The 16,955-nt window shown below is 49.7% G+C and overlaps 1 protein-coding gene across 1 annotated transcript; it reads right to left on the reverse strand.

The window, feature by feature from the left end:
* Positions 1-4,895: 4,895 nt before the first annotated feature.
* Positions 4,896-15,412, reverse strand: DDRGK1 (DDRGK domain containing 1). The gene is made up of 9 exons (XM_036827152.1): positions 15,229-15,412; positions 13,804-14,010; positions 12,729-12,841; positions 12,399-12,500; positions 9,145-9,267; positions 8,775-8,813; positions 6,105-6,161; positions 5,527-5,575; positions 4,896-5,196 (listed from the first exon to the last, which is right to left on the reverse strand). The coding sequence occupies exons 1-9, from the start codon at positions 15,317-15,319 to the stop codon at positions 5,030-5,032; spliced, it is 948 nt and encodes a 315-aa protein (XP_036683047.1). The 5' UTR covers positions 15,320-15,412; the 3' UTR covers positions 4,896-5,029.
* Between the last annotated feature and the right edge of the window lie 1,543 nt (positions 15,413-16,955).

The raw sequence follows: 16,955 nt of genomic DNA on the forward strand, positions 1-16,955 counted from the left end.
CATTATTAGACTATATTCTCTTTTTTACCACTATTCTTTACTAATGGCACATTTTACCTAAGATAGAAGATGGTTTTATGTTCCCCAGGAATTTTTCTTTTCTGTAACATTTTTCTTTTCTGTTTTTACATAATTGATGCTTTGTTTATATAATACTAACAGACAGACTTATCTGTACCTATATGATATAAACCTCACTGCAAGATATTTAGAAACAAGGTAAAAAGGAATACAAGTCACCACCCCACCTGCCATCTCAGGTGAGTTTTATGTACTCACCTCTATTTGTGAAGCATGTTGGTCCTTCTTAAAGCCCCAAGCAAAACAATATTTTAAATGATTATTGCATCACGGAAATTATGGTCATGCCCAAACCTCTAATCAATTTTATGGAAACTTGCAAACTCCAAAAATGTTACCAGATTTAATTTTTGTAAAATCTGGGGTAAATTTGTCCAGCAGAAAGTCTTCTCTGTAAACTCTGTACATTATCATTACAGATAGGTACACTGGTGGTTAAATGAAACTTTTATAACCTGCCTTGGGGGCCCACATTTCCCATGTGTCCAATACGCGCAAACTAAAAAGGCATCAAGACAACTGTCAAACTAGACATCAAGCGTGTGTCTACACAACTACTATGCGGTTTAGCTCAACAAAAAAGTGACTTGACTTACCTCATTGATGAGGAATAAAGGAAAATAAAACAACAGAAGTATTTATCTCAGTTACTCAGTTACGATACAGTCATAACATTACTGGTTTTAGTTCTGGTGTAATTATTATTATTATGGATGCATTTTTTGTATCATGTTAGAAATTTAAGTCAAATTGTAAAATCATATAAGAAAGTTAAAGTGACTAAAATTGGTCAGAGTAAATCTAGCAGGTTATATAAAGGGATATATTTAAACAAGTTTAGTGTTACAGTATCAGTATTTGGTAGGTTCTCTTATGAGGTTCCTTTACACACTTATCTGTAATGAGTAATCAAATATTGCATTAACCAGTCAAAAATTATGTACGGTGTCAGAAGAAACCAAGCAAAAAAATTCTTTTCAATGTCCCCACTATAGTCTACATTGCTTTTGGTACAATTCTGTGACTACTAAAAGTTATGTATGATACACAACTCTTCACTCAGATACTGCCCTGTCAATACAAAAGGAACAAGCTCCTTAGAACCCTGGTTTTCAAACTGTAGGTCGAGATCTGTGAGTGGGTTAGAGAAACAGGGAGTTCCCTGGTGGTCTAGTGGTTGGGATTCTGCACTTTCACTGCCATGGCCCGGGTTCGGTCCCTGGTCGGGGAACTGAGATCCCGCAGGCTGCTCGGGAAAACAAAAAAAAAAAAAAAAAAAGAATAGAGAAACAAATATCAACACGCATCAAACCGTGACAAGCAAAGGATTACTGTGAAACTTTAGCCTGTTCATTATCTCTATATATGCACACACACGTGTACCAAGTCCTTGATGTAAAACGGATTTCTTAGTAAGAGATACTGTCAAAAATTTTTGAAAAACACAACATTGGTAGAATAGTTGTCTCCAATCTTGGGGCCAGGGCTTAGGACTGGAGGTGTCTGGGGCATGCACTTGTGAAGTCTTGCTGCAGTGCCCTCCAACAGTACAACGGCGGCATGGAGGGAGGAGGTAATAGAGTAATAAAGATTTGTGGGATATGAAGATTGCGAAGAAGGCTTAAGAAATGAGTTAGTGATTTAAAACACTAATTAAACATTCCCCCGACACTTCACCAAATACAGCCCAAATCTCTGGGCTCAGTATTTACCACCCTTCCCAGCTGGGTCCCAAGCTTCCTTTACACCCTGTCTCACCTTTGCCCCCACCCAACACTCCATGCCCCTCAGTGAACCACAAACCTTTACATTCTGCACACCTGGCTTCTCCTCAGCCCAAAGGCCTCATCTTGTAATTACAGGCCGTGCACCTGTTGGCTGAATGATGGGCGGTATCCCTGCTATATTAATAGCATTGCCCTGCCCCCACTTGTGGATGGGGCCATGTTTTGTTTACTGTGATTCCCTGGGGTGCTTAGCATCCTGCCTCATACTTAGTATTTAATAATTTTCCAACTCTTGACCAATTTTGTAAACAACCATTTTGATAAGACAAGTTTATTATATGGCTCTCCAACCTCTGCTTGTCAATATACCTTGAAGGTGCCTTAAAAAAGAAAAGTTGTGGCACTTCCTGGCAGTCCAGTGGTTAAGAATCTGTGCTTCCACTGCAGGGGTGCACGGGTTCAATCCGTGGTCGGGGAACTAAGATCCTGCATGCTGTGCGGTGCGGCCAAAAAAAAAAAAACAGTAGTGATAGAACCGAACTGAACCACACTGGACTCTATTGGGAGCAAAATGCTTTCAAAATAGACCTGTTGGGATGGGCTGTGAAGATAAGGCACCTAGAACTAGCACAACAAGCACTGTGTAATTTAGGGGTTACAAAAATCAAAACTTATCTGATTGGTTGAAGCCATCAGTCTAGAGTTCCTGATGGAAGGGGGGAAATTTGTGAAAGAGGAGCCACACAACAGGTTGAGGACTCAGATAGGTCCCTGGCTCTGAATCACCATCCTTCAGTCATTTATATTCTCAGCCACCTGAAATAACCACCCTGGTGCTCCAGGATAAGTAAAAACTGTACCCTCAGGAAAAAATAAAAATAAAAATGGAGTTAGTGAATAAGCAAATGGAAATCCATGGTATTTAAATGTTTAAAATCAGTTTTAGCATTGCATGTACAGATCAGTAATGTAATCATTATGATACCTTGTGTGTTTGGTCAACTTTTTAAGGTATAAAAGTATGTAAAATAATTTCATATACAGCTGACCCTTGAGCAACATGGGTTTGAACTGCTTGGATCCACTTACACACAGATTTTTTTCAGCAGTAAATACTACAGTACAGCACAATCTGTGGTTGGTTGAATCCGCAGGTGCAGAACCACAGATAGGGAGGAACTTCCGTATAGAGAGCCAGCCATAACTTATATGCAGATATTTGCCTGTGCAGAGGGCCAGCGCTCCCAACCCCCCGTGTTGTTCAAGGGTCAACTGTACTAATTTGGGGGTTTAAATGCTTAGAAATATTTAAGTAATAATTAATGTTTACACACTTGAAAATTTGTCTAAGCGGTTAAACTTGAAAGTTTTATTAGTTGTTAAAACAGTTTGTACATATTTAGAAAAATGTTAATCGCTTACTGTCTGAAGAACTATTCATTTGATACTTTTATTAGACTAGTGGATTGATTACTAAATAACGCACAAAGGGTTACAGGTTTTCCCCCTCTACACTAAGCCTCTGGGACATTAAGAGTCTTAGAAGCCTTCTGGGATATGAGGAAGGGTTGTGCCTTTTTCTCACTCCTGGCCTGTGGGCAGTGTCCTGAAGGTAGAATGTGGCGGCTTGGGCCGCCATAGTCATCTTGCTACGTGGATGGCAGTGGCTGAGGATGGTTGAGGGAAAGGATGGAAGAGACCTGGAGCTACTGTCTTGCTCTTCCAGAGAAGCTCCTTCCACTGGGGATTTTAATTACTTGCAACTTTACGGCCTGCCTTTCCACCCCACCCTCACTTCCTTCGCTGGCTCTCAACCTTGGCTACACATTGTAATCTCTTACTTATGTTCACTGGACCCCAACCCCAGAGATTCTGATTGAACTGGTCCAGGGTGCAGCCTGGCACAAGACTGCAGTAAACTCCCCAGGTGATTCTAACAAGCAACCAGGGCTGAGAACCACTGCTCTAACTGTAAGCTCTTCTTTTCCCTTTGGAATTTTATCTTTCTATTTCATACTGTGGTTATCTATGTCTATTTCTTCCTTCTTCCTAGACTGTGGGCTCCCAAATGGCCTTCCAAACAATGCATGTGGCCCTTCCCAGCTCCAGGGGACTTCAAGTGTCCATCGCTGATAGAAGTAGCAGAGTTATGCCTTATTTGGAATTTAGGTTCTATAGTCTATGTTTATGGCATCAAATGAGTCAAAATCACCCTTGACAATCCCTCAGGAAGGCTCTGTTCTGGGAGTCTGATGTGCTGTCTCCCCATCACCATCTACATAGACCGTTTCCTCCTAGACCGGAACAGAAAGCTGCCTCCTCCTCCACCAGGCACCAGAGGAAGTAGGTGGTTGTGTTTAGGCGCCATCTTGCATAAAAAATACACATTTAAACACATGCCTCACCGTCAGCACAGCAGGAAGCTCATGCCATGAACAGCCCACAGGAACCAGAGTGCTGACCCTACAGGAGACACACATCTCCCATCTCAACCCACTCTCGAGCATATGGTCCTTACATCCACCAGTGCGTGGAATCACCCACACCATTCAAACTTTTTGTCAAGGATGTAGAGCTGAATTCATGTGAGGTACTATATGAAGCAATGTCCCTCCACTGCACAATTCTATCCAGCTCAAACAGGTCTTCCCCTTTCTTCTCCCTGTCCCACAAGCAGCTGGCCCAGCCTCTCTCCTCCCTGACCTCCCTTCCGTCCCTCTTAAGGCTGATGTTCCCTAGGACTCTATCCTTGGCACTTCTCATTAACTCTTCTTCCTAAGGGCTCTCATGGTGAGAACTCCTTCCTCAGTTCGGGGAGATGTGGCCCAAGAGGATTCCCACTTTGGCTCTGGTAAGGTAGGGGAGGAGGAGTAAGACCTCATCCAGGCCTTGGGGGCTGGGCTTGCAGGACACAAAGGAACAGAGTAAACGCTTTTTTTTGAATGAATGAATGAATGCATGCTTGATAAGAACGGAACTTGTATCTGCCTCCAAAGGACCCCACCCCCACCCCCAAGATATATTCTGAGGCTGAGATTTTCACCTGCTCATCTAGCACCTCTTCTGCCACACCAAGCCACACCAAGCTCACCAGTGCTCATAGACCTTTAATCTTTAACTGCCTGGCCACACTCCACCACTGCCCCAGGATGGAAGGGAGGGATAAAGATGTATAGCCAGCTAGACCATGCCAGCTCTGAGTCCAAGAGGGAAGGGCTAGGTCAGGCTGGGACCTGGGCAGGGGGCTCCCGGCCCCAGGCGATGAGGGAGTTGCTGGCCTGGGCAAGCTCGGTGATGGATACCCGGCCCCGCTGTCGGATGAAGTTAGCCATGGCAGCCAGTTCCTCCGGGGTTATGTAGATGAACTTGCCCCGGTCGTCAATCACACCTGTGGGGACATGCAGGTTGTGGGGCTGAGCCCTCCCCACCTGGCCTGAGGATGCCCACCCACCCACCCCTCCTGCCTGCCTACTTGGCCTCTCCTGGCTGTATCCAATCTTGGCTAGGTGAGTCAAATCAGGCTTCCTTGCCTGTCCTCGTCACTCAAAGCCATCCCCAGGCCTTAGCGTGTCCTCCTTGTAACTGCATCCCCCTCCTCAGTACACTGCTCCCCCAACCCGGGGTGGTCATCCTACCTCTGCAATAAGTCCCTGCAGCACCACGTGGCTAGATACTCCCCAAGGCCAGGGCCCGTAATGACTGATTCTTATCCTCTCACCTGTAAGAGTTCCCTCAGTCAGCAGGTCCTGGATGCGGTTTATGGTGTCCTATGAGGAGAACAGTTCTCAGAGCAGAGATGGGTGCTGCCGTCCCCAGAAAAGGCACTCGCAACCTCCCTCCCACCACAGCCAAATCTACTCCTCTCCTTCTCGTGGCCACCCTGCAATGTGACTCCATGTTTCTCCTTTGGAGGGACCGAGAGAGAAGGGGCTCTGGTCCTGGGACCCTGCAGGACCCCTGAGAGAGGCTCTCTTCCAACCAGGGCAGAACCGTTGGTGACATTTGACCGAGAAGGCTGGTATAGCCTGTTGTAAGACAGCTGTCAAGGTAACTGGATTTGGGCTGCTAAGAGTGATGGGGTTTAGACATTTTTCTTTTTTCTCCCTGCCTGTTTTCCAACTAGTTAGAAAGGCAGGATTCCTGGGGTGCCAAGAGATTCCTACACTCTACTCATTCTTGGTTGGGGGCAAGGTGGAAGGGGCATTAAGACTTTCCATCTTTAGGGCAGGCCCTCTCTTACAACCACACAGACCCCATGGCCACACTCCATGTAACAGGCCACCTTGTAGGGCTTACCTGAGTCCGCAGGCCCACCTGGGAAGCCAGGTCTTCCAAGAGCACAACCTTGGACTGCTACAAACAAAAGGAGGAAAGGGAATGAGGCTGAGCTTGAGCAAATCCTTCTCAGCACTGGAACCCTCTGAAGTTGGCATTCTGATCCGATCTGCTCTGGGTGGCTGGATAAACACTGTGTAGATTCCTATGGGAGAGCCTTGCTCCCTTCACACACGACTCACGCACTCTCCCAACTACCCATATGGAGAGACACACACATTCATAACCTCTCTCATTCCCTTGCTTGTGGGCAGAGATCTGCCCGAAACTACCACCTGCCCCCCAGGCTCCTGGACCGAAGACCACCCTGAGACAGACTCACAAGTGGAAAACCAAGCACAGCTGCCACCTTCTTCTCTGCAACCAGACGTATCTTTCTAACATCTTGGGCAAGTTGGAAGGGGAAGCACCATAGAGATGAAGGGGAGGGGTGACAGTCACCAAAAGCTATTTAAAAAAACTTTTTCTAGGACTTGTATTTGCTGAGAACCTGCCAGGACAAGGTACTGAGAAGGTGTTGGGGAAGCAATGTTGAAAAAGACATAGCTCACAGCCCCGCCAGGAGGAAGGTGAGAATGTGGAGAAGAACAGAGCAGATAAAAGGCCCCAATAAGCCAGGGCCTCGGTAGAAGCTCATTCTTGCCTCGCCTTTGCTCAAGGACCCCTGGCCTGGAGAGTACCACAACCCTGACACGCCCATACTTCTTTTTACCCATCCTCTTCACACCGTAGGAGCCCCCCCTTAAAATAACTGTTGATAACACTGCTCAGTGCTTTCCACACACAGCCATGTGCCACGTGCCTCCCTCACATCCTCAGGAGAAACGTTAGTTCCCAGGGATGCAGCTGAGGGTCCACTGCTGGATCCTACACATGCACCTGCCCCCGCCTCCCCCGCCTCTCTCAGCATATGACTTGAGAGAAGGCGGTCTTTTGCGTTTCTGTGCATCTTCCATAGCAAATGAGCTGGGGTAGGAGTGACACGGTGACACCGCCCCAGCTGCAGATGGCATGTGACTGTTTGAAATGCCAAACCGAATACGTAAGCAGGGAGGCAAGTGAGCAGCAGTTGGGCCACAGTGTGGGCAAGCACAAGGTGACCTGGCCAGCCTGCCTCTACCTACAAAGCAGGGAGTGGGTGCTGGGCTCCGAGCGACAGCTCGGAGTGGGAATATGGAGTCAGAGACCAGGTGGTCTCTGAAAACCTGGCCTGAGGGGCTGCTGGAGCCAAAAGTATGTTTGGCAAAACAAACCAATCAACCCAGCCTCAATCAGAGAGAAGAGTGGAGTAACAAGAGCAAGCTATGCCTGTGCACATAACTGCTGCGCACAGAAATGTCCCTCCAGTACTGAAACCCTAAGACGAAAGGGCCCATCCCCTTGGAGCCAAGAGGAAGGTGGGTAGGCTGAATTTTGGAAGTTCTCCTTCTCCCTGCAGACAGCAGCTCTGGGAGAATCAGCTAGCATAGGCTGGAGAGACTTCTAAACTCCAAAAGAGTTTGGAGAACCCCCAGAAAATGGCCCCTCCAGAGAGGTACTGAGAGCGAGGGCTGGCACTGCCCTGGGTACCTTTTCTCAGGCCTCTGCCTTGGAGAGAGGGACCTGAAGCTGATGCAGGAGGGCTTCCTGGAGGAGAGACTCAGGACTACATTGCTGCCCACCGGGTAGGTGGGGACAGTGAGCTCCAAACAGCAGCAGGAAAATGAGAGATACCCTGCCCAGGGTTGCAGCCCTCAATCAAGTGTGCCAGGGTGGAGAATGGGCTCCATCAGAGGGGAATGGCGGCAGTCTGAGGGAGCCTTCTCCCTCTCGGGAGCCCTGGCCCCCAGCTGTGAGCCTAGCCCCTCGCCGGCTGGGAGGTGTCTAAACCCCGCTCTCTTCTGGGAGAGGTGGGGGAGGGTTAGCAAGCCCCCAGCTCCTTGGTGCCCCTGGTTACCACTCCCACTACCGCCTCCGCTCCCTCTGCATTCCTTCCCTCAGCCGCCTCTGCACCCCTTAGCTGCACTTGAAAACCTCTCCCCTCATCGCATCCTTTGTGGGAGAGGAGAAGTTGCTTAGCAGCAAAGCAGAGCAGGACGTGCTTATGCAACACAACCCGGAGCAGTATCCGGGAGGCCTGCGCTGCAGCTGTAGACAGAAGGGGGCACACCTGCTGCCCTGCCCCAGATTCCAAAGGAAACATCATCCTATATCCCCCGGAAGACCCAAGTTCCTGGTTGGGAACACACGGCAGGGGATACTTGTTTCACCTCAGTAGAGCCTCAGTATGACAGAACTGGCAGAAAACACACGTGAAGAAACTTGAAAACACAGTGACTCACTGAGCATGGGGTCTGAAGATGAAGAGCAGGGAAACTGTCAAACCCTAAGCGTGAGGAAGCGATCATAGACTCGCACCTCCCACACAGACCAGGTGCTTCTCCACCTTTGGGGTCAGAGAAGAAGGGACTCTCCTGTCGAGGACCCCAGCAGCTCAGCCTCTCTTGGTCCACCTGCCCACTCCTGCACAAGCTTGAGTGAAACGCCTGCAGCCCCCGCTCAGGCCTACTCCCTCCAGGTCCTGAAGATGCCTCCAACATGCACACAGGAAGCAGGCAGCTGACACCCAGGTTCTGCTCTGTGGCTTCTTACCTTAATGTAGTTGATGAACTCGGCCAGGAAGCTGTGGGACTGGAGGAGCAGAGAAATCAAGGTGAGTGTCCCTCTGGCAGGGGCCACAGGGTCTATGCCTACACACCTGCCCATCTGAGTGCCACTTGCCTGCCCTGCCTGTGTGCCTGTCCAACCACCTGCGTGAGCAGTAGAGCCTCCTGTGGTGTGGGGATCAAGGCACCACTTCTCCCAAAAACAAGGTCTCAGCCGCTATAGCCTGCTGATCCTGATGCCCACCCGCCTCTCACTGCCTGACTGGGGAGGCAGGTGAGGAGCAGCGGGGTGTCTGGGATGGGGTGGCTCGTCTTTTTGGGCACAGGGAGGGGTTTCCTAGGGGTGGTGGGCCCACCTGCTCCTCAGTCATGGTCTCGCCCACACCCTCTTCCTCCACCACGAAGGCCTCCTTCAGTTTCAGATACTCTTCATGCTCCCGCTGGGCCTGCTCCTCCCGGGCTTTCCTCTCCTCCTCCTCCTGTGGACACAGAAGAGGCAAGAGTCAGATATTTTAGGGTGAGTGCCCACCCTATCCTGTTCTGGTCTCTGCTGCCCCCACAGGGCAGCAGAGCATCCAGCCCAGCCCTTTCTCAGGGACAGAGCTCCGTTAAGACCTTGATCCCTCTGGCCCCTAAGCTGAACAGCAGGATCCCTCTTCTCAATCAGTTCCATCACCTCCCAGAAGAATGCTGCTCAGCCCCCCTATCCCTGAAAATCCTGCCATGAACCCCCCCATAATATCCTCCAGTCACCCCCCTCCCACTTCCTGTCCTGTCATGTCCAAACTTCGTGAACAAACACCCAGTTTCCCTTTCCCCCCAATCATCCATCCATCCAGCCCACTCCAATCCGGCTTCTGCATACTCAGCTCCACCAAAACAAGTCCTGCTATGGTCTCACCCATGTCCTCCAACCACAAAAGCCAAAGGACAACCATCAGGCCTCATACCCCTGTCTTCTCAGTGGCCTGGGGCAAAGCCAACCATCCCTTCTTCCCTCCCTTGGCATCCAGACCCTACCCTCTCCTGGATTTCCTCCTGTTCCTTGGGCCATTCTTCCCGCCTCCTCCATCACTCAGCCCTGTCCCTTCTTTCTCCTTCACTCTCTGGGCCACCTCACCATGCCCACAGCATCAACAATTATGTCCTTGCCAGTGGCTGCCACAGTTGTATCCCCACCCAAATCTCTCCTTGCAAACGCACGACTGCCCAAGTGGCACACCCACTGGGCTGTCTCACAGGCACCTCAAATTGATTATGTCCCAGAAAGACCCTGTGATCTACTCCCCACACATCTGGTACTCCTCCTGGGCCCCTGGCTCAGTGAATCACACAACCATCTGGCCAGACGCCCTGGTCAGAAATGAGGCCCCATCTACTTCTTTCTTTAACTTCTGGAAAACTTGATCCACCCATGTCACTCCATCACCAGCACAACCTAGTGCAACAGTCTCGCCCCAAATCAACCCATTTTCCAGAATTCTCAGAACGATCTATTTTAAACATGAAGCTAAAGCTGGGACACGGAATATACAAGATGAGCCTGGAGCATTTTGCAGTGTCAAAAGTAAGAAAGTACTTAAAAAAACAAAACAATAAGGGTATGTCAAAGGTACACAGGAGCCAACTAAAAGAGCTCCCAGTGGCCAAAGCTGGAACAATCTAAGCAAAAAAGTCAATAAGATAGCATTGGATAGGACTTCCCTGGCGGCTCAGTGGTTAGGACTTTGCACTTTCACTGCTGAGGGCCCAGGTTCAATCCCTGGTTGGGGCACTAAGATCCCACAAGGCACGTGGCGTGGCCCAAAAAAAAAAAAAAAAAAAAAAAAAAAGATAGCATTTGGATTATAATACTAAGTTCAAATAAATATCCATAAGTCCATGTGGATACAAATAAACAATTGGGGACTTCCCTGGTGGCACAGTGGTTAAGAATCCGCCTGCCAATGCAGGGGACACGGTTCAATCCCTGGTCCGGGAAGATGCCACATGCCGTGGAGCAACTAAGCCCATGCACCACAACTACTGAGCCTGCGCTCTAGAGCCCACAAGCCACAACTACTGAGCCCATGCACCGCAACTACTGAAGCCTGTGTGCTCTAGGGCCTGTGCTCCGCAACAAGCCACCGCAATGAGAAGCCCGTGCACTGCAATGAAGACCCAATGCAGCCAAAAGATAAATTATTTAAAAATAAGAAAAAAATTTTTAAAAATTGCTTTAAAAAAATAAAACAATTGAATAAAGAAAGAAGAAAAGATAAATCTGTACAAAAGAATTCCAAATACTTTATGTAAATACTCTCCTCTTAAGAAGGTGGAACATAGCTCCCTACTCCGTAAGTGTGGGCTGTGCAGTGACTTGTTTCCAAAGAAGCATGGGAAATGGGGAAATCTGGCAAATGTAACCTTAGCCAGGTGATCAAGGTTAACATACTAGTGATAAGTCAAGTTGATAACATGTACCCTTGCTATGTTGTGGTGAGGATGACACTTCACCTCCGGTCTTCCTTCCAGAAATCTATAACCCCCAGTCTAACCGTGACAATAACATAAGCCAAATGCAAATAGAGGGACATTTTACAAAATACTCGCCCAACAGTTCTCAAAACTGTCAAGATCATCAAAAGCAAAGAAAGTCTGAGAAACTGTCACAACCCAGAGGAACCTAAGGAGATATGACAACTAAGTGTAATGTGGTATCCTGGATGGAACCCTGGGAAAGAAAAAGGATATTTGGGGAAAGCTAATGAAATCCCAATAATGTGTCAAATTCACTTAATAATAATGTATTAATATTAGTTGTGAGAAATATACCACAGTAAGGTATGATGTTAATAATAAGGGAATCTGGGATGCAGGGGAGAAGAGTCCCAGAATATTTAAGGTGCATTATTAGGATCAATATTCAGAAAGGTAAAAAACTCTCTCAACTAATGCCTCCCCTCTGCTATGTTCCAGCCCATCTGCTATAGCACCCATAGCCAGGCTTCCTGCCATCCAGTGTCCCTGGACAATAGGGCCAGTAGAGGCCAAAGGCACCATGCTATGGGGTCTTCCCAGCTGGGCAGCCCTGGCTCTCACCCTATATACCCCACATCTTTGTGATGTTGCCTTTCTTCGGCACCTGATTCTCAGAAGGAAGGAAGCTTCTGGCAAACAAAGGTTGATTCACCGCCCTTATTGCAGTGGCATCCATTCCCTGAGCATCTTCTCTATGCCAGGCCCCAAACAGAACCTGGTACAGATACGATCCACCATCTCTTACAATGTCCTTTAACAGCCTCAAGACCGTTGGGATCCAGAACCCCCACTCCGCCACCTTACCTCTCTGACCCCTTTCCTTCTTCCTTCCCCTGCTCTAGCCACTCTGTCTCAATGTTCTTCAAATGCTTCAGGTGTGTCCAATAAATCACATGCATAAAATTTCAGTCTCAGGCTCACTTTTCAGCAGCAGCTTTACAGAGGCTGCACCTAGAGCTCAGGGACCAAATAAACCAGGGCCTGCACCTAGCTCAAGGCCCCTCTTCCAGGCTGGAGGTGTTGGGAAGCGGCGTGGGTATCAAGGCTGCCTGGGCAGCTGTCAGAAGTCAGCATCGGGGGACTGGCTCACCTTCTGTTCCTCCTCCAAGCGAAGCCGCTCCTCCTCCTTTTTCCACTCTGCCTCACGCTGCGACTCCAGGCGTTTCCGCTCCTCACGCTCAGCCTCCTCTGCCTGGAGAAAGGCCTTCATAGGGGGCACATCTCCACCCCCAGTTAGAGCTTGCCCACCTCCCAAACAGGCCAGGCTAGGCCAGGCCTGGCCACAGATGAAGGTTGCAGGAGACGGAGACAGGCAAGCATCAAATACCAGCCCAGCATGCAAAGAGCCTCAAGGGGAGGGTCTGCCATTTAGAAGACCCTTTCCCACTTCTCAGAGCTGCACCCCATCCCTCCTGCTTGCCTCACGCTGGGCTTTTCGTGCTTGTTTCTCCTCCAGCTTCCGTAGTTTCTTAGCTCCAATTTTCCCTAACAGGTGAGTTTCCACTGGCTTCTCGATGTCTTCTTCCTCTTGGGCTGAGTATGGTCAGAGAAAGACACTGCAGGTCCTGACCATGGAAGACTGATGATGATGGATCCACCCTACCCCTTGTCCCTCTCCTTATGGGCGGATCTCCTTCCACTCACTTGCAAATACCACTAGCCCAGCTCTGTCCTCTAGAGGCCTCTGCCACGCAGAAATTCATCTGGGTGTGTGTGTGTGTGTTAGGTGTGGGGGAGGGGTGAGGGAATCATGAGGCAAGAAAACAGACGATAACTTTAGATCTGCATAGCCATAAAGAAAGCACTCTAACCCAAGCGTTAAGCCCTCAGGAAATGAGGAGAGTGGAAGAGAGAGTGTCCTCTCCAGCACAAGGAGAGTGCTGGAATAGAAGGAGTGGACTGAAGAACTCTCTAGGTCAATCTAAAGACTCCTGCCCTTGGACTTCCCTGGTGGTGCAGTGGTTAAGAATTTGTCTGCCAATGCAGGGAACACAGGTTTGATCCCTGGTCTGGGAAGATCCCACATGTCCGGAGCAACTAAGCCTGTGTGCCACAGCTACTGAGCCTGTGCTCTAGAGCCCGTGAGCAACAACTACTGAGCCCACGTGCCGCCACTACTGAAGCCCACGCGCCTAGAGCCCTTGTTCCGCAACGAAGAGTAGCCCCCGCTCGCCGCACTACAGAAAGCCCGCACTCAGCAACGAAGACCCAGTGCAGACAAAAATAAATAAATAAAAAGACTCCTGCCCTCCTGTTTGGACACTGAGAGCCACAATGAAGGAAGAGGGGGTTGGCTCAATGGAATAGGGATCAGGGTCCAGAGCTGCTAGTCCCCGGGAGCAAAGCCTGGGTCCTAAGTCTCCCCTAACTACATGCTATGGCTCCCAGATATCCCTCCCACACTATGGCTTCACACCCCACTCTTCTGCCCAGCTTTGGAGGTCCCCTCACCCTCTAACCCAGGCCCTTTCTCCACCAGGCTGGGCCCCTCTCACCTGGGATGACGGCCTCCCCCTCATTCTCAACTTCTTCTGCCCAGGTCACCCGCTGGGCTCGACGCTGGGCCTGCAGGCGGCTGCCCAGGTCCCTGCGGCGCCGGGGCCTGCCCCCAGTTCTCTGCTCCTCGGGCTCCAGGGGCAGAGGCTGGGCCACTCGGCCTGCTACTACTGCCTCCTCTTCATTGTGCAAAGGCTCTTGGACAGCTGTAGGGAAGAGAAGAACCATGATTCTGTCCGGCAGCCCAAACCACCTCATGACAGGGGGAACAGCGTCCTGGAAGCCTCACCCTCCTCTGCTCAACTTCCTCCAGGCTCCCGCTGCCCATAGCACAAAGTCCCAATTTCTCAGTCTGACTGTGGAGGCCTTCATAACCTAAACCCAGACCTTGGTCCTATGCAGCAAGATCACCCCATCCCTCCCACCTGTGCTGATATCTTTCTTTCCTCTCAAGGCCCCACTTTTCCAGTTGACCTGTCAGGAAACTACCATCCTGCAAGATGGAGCTGAAGCTCTACCTCCTCTAGGAAGCCCACCTTGACCTCTCCAGACCTCATCTGAATGCCCACGGCAGGACTGCATTTATCTGTTGCCTAACACCACCTGGCATGGTTTTATCTGGCACCCCAGTCATAGAGCACACCCGAGGGCTGAGTCTCTCCTCTCAGGAAGATTTCTTGGCTATTTGCCTTACCTCAGCTTCTCTGTGCCCACCCCCCTCCCGCAGCTGCTCTGAAGTAGCTTGTGGGCCCAAGGAGGGGGAGAGACATATACACAAACCCATATGCTGATAAGAAATGATGGGGAGGGGGGCAGGATGGAGGATGACAGGTGTATCTGTTCTGTGCCCTGGAGGATGACATGGCCTTCCGGGCGGGGTGCAAAACAAGGAGGAAGGTGCATGGCCACATGGGTATTCTCCCTGAAGGTGAAGGAGCTTCCTGGAGCCACCTCATGCTCTGTTCAGCTCGTGGGTAGGTAGAAAACTTAGGTTTCCCCTTCTCGTCAGCTGCTCTGGAGCCCGCCTGGGAGGGATGGGAAACCCCTGTGGATCCCCCAACGGGCGCAGAGAAGGGCTGCCCGGATGAGGGATGGGAGTGCCCGCCAGGGCCTGGCCCTTCTGCAGTGCCAAGGGACGGGGGGGAGAGGTGAGGCGAAGCTCTCTTTTGGGGCCAGGAGAAAGGCGTAGGTACCCCGCTACTCAGTCCGCGAGCCGCAATCCTGCTCTGCGGCCTCCGCGCTGGTTCCCCTTCGCGCACGTATGCGCATGCGCGCAGCCTGCCTGCCGCGGAAGGCGCGGTTATCTCGTCAGCCCAGCCAGGCAAGCCGGCGCATGCGCAGGAGTCGCGGCTCGACGGCCTACAGAGGCTCTGGAGTCAGAGGACGCGCGGCCCCACCGGCCATGGCGTGGCGACGTCTCCTACCTGCTACCACCCGGCTCCGGCTGCGAGTCAGGAAGAGGATAAGGCCGACAAGCAGAGCCGCCGCCACCAAGTACACCACCGGGGCCACCATGGCAACGCCTTCCAGGTGGAACCAGCGCGTCCACTCTGAGGCCCGGGATCTCCCAGGCCCCGCCTAACGCCCATGTGGCCCCTCCCGTTTCCCATTCTAGGCTCCGCCCACCACTCGGCCCCGCCCAGGCCGCACACTAAATTTAGAGGCCCTAATTTTTTTCTTAATCTGCTGTACAGCAATGAATGAATGAATTAATTAGCTGTATAGCAAAGTGATTCAGCTATACATATATATCCTTTTTTTTTGGCCTTGCTGCGCAACTTGCAGGATCTTAGTTCCCCAGCCAGGGACTGAACCTGTGCCCTTGGCAGTGAAAGCGCAGAGTCCTAACAACCGGGCTGCCAGGGAATAACCTACTTTTTTTTTTTTTTAATATTCTTTTCCATTATGGTTTATCATAGAATACTGAATATAGTTCTCTGTGCTATAGGAACACAGAAGGTAGGAGCTTGTTTATCTATTGCATATATACCAATAATAGCTTACATCTGCTAACCCTAACCTCCCACTCCATCCCCCCCAACCCCTCCCCCTTGACAACCACAAGTCTGTTCTATATGTCTGTGAGTTTGTTTCTGTTTCATAGATAGGCTCATTTGTCATATATTAGATTCCACATATAAGAGATATATGGTATTTGGCTTTCTCTTTCTGACTTACTTCATTTAGTATGATAATCTCTAGTTGCATCCGTGTTGCTGCAAGTGAGAGGCCCTAATTTTTAACTTTAAAATGAATTCTGGGGGAGTAAAAAATGTTAAGTGGAAATTATTGCAAATAGTTATGTGCAGCGTGACATTTATGTATGTTTAAAAAGCACTAAACAATACCACAGTGTTTATGGAAGCATACATATGCAGAAAAAGTAAAAAAGTTGCTTGGGAATGATACATACCAACTTCAGAATAGCAGTTACCTTTGGGGAGGGAAGAAGTTGGATGGCATTAACAGCAGAGATTTGCCTATATCTGTGACATCGATCTCATTAAAAGTGGAGACCAAGGGCTTCCCTGGTGGCGCAGTGGTTGAGAATCTGCCTGCTAATGCAGGGGACACGGGTTCGAGCCCTGGTCTGGGAAGATCCCACATGCCACGGAGCAGCTGGGCCCGTGAGCCACAACTACTGAGCCTGCGCGTCTGGAGCCTGTGCCCCGCAACAGGAGGGGCCGCGATAGTGAAAGGCCCGCGCACCGCGATGAAGAGCGGTCCCCGCACAGCGATGAAGAGTGGCCCCCACTTGCCTCAACTAGAGAAAGCCCTCGCATGAACCGAAGACCCAACACAGCCAAAAATAAAATTAAAAAAAAAAAAAAAAGTGGAGACCAAATCTTCTATATAAATAAATTGTAATATACTTTTGTACTCAGACTTGCAATTTCATACCATTTTAAAGTAACTTATTGGGTTGTACAAGAATTATTGATCCAGTTTTCCATAGTGAGCACTAGGAAATTAAATACAGGGAATTTAAATTTTCTTTTAATTCTTGACACTGTTCAAAAAGAAAAACAAAACTGGGACTTCCCTGGCAGTCCAGTAGTTAAGACTCAGCACTTACAATGCAGAGGGCGTGGGTTCGATCCCCGGTCTGGGAACTAAAATCCCACATGCTATGTGGTGCGGCCAAAAAAAC

Source organism: Balaenoptera musculus, chromosome 15 (genome assembly GCF_009873245.2).
Source record: "Balaenoptera musculus isolate JJ_BM4_2016_0621 chromosome 15, mBalMus1.pri.v3, whole genome shotgun sequence".
NCBI lineage: Eukaryota > Metazoa > Chordata > Mammalia > Artiodactyla > Balaenopteridae > Balaenoptera > Balaenoptera musculus.

What these genes read in the sequence shown, in the direction of transcription:
- DDRGK1 (XM_036827152.1), bottom strand. Translation starts at nt 15,319, where the DNA reads ATGGTGGCCCCGGTGGTGTACTTGGTGGCGGCGGCTCTGCTTGTCGGC. An exon ending in AGACCATGACTGAGGAGCAG is followed by an intron (nt 8,814 to 9,144) that starts GTGGGCCCACCA and finishes CTGCTCCTCCAG; the next exon opens with TCCCACAGCTTCCTGGCCGA. An exon ending in AGTTCATCAACTACATTAAG is followed by an intron (nt 6,162 to 8,774) that starts GTAAGAAGCCAC and finishes TTTTGTTTGTAG; the next exon opens with CAGTCCAAGGTTGTGCTCTT.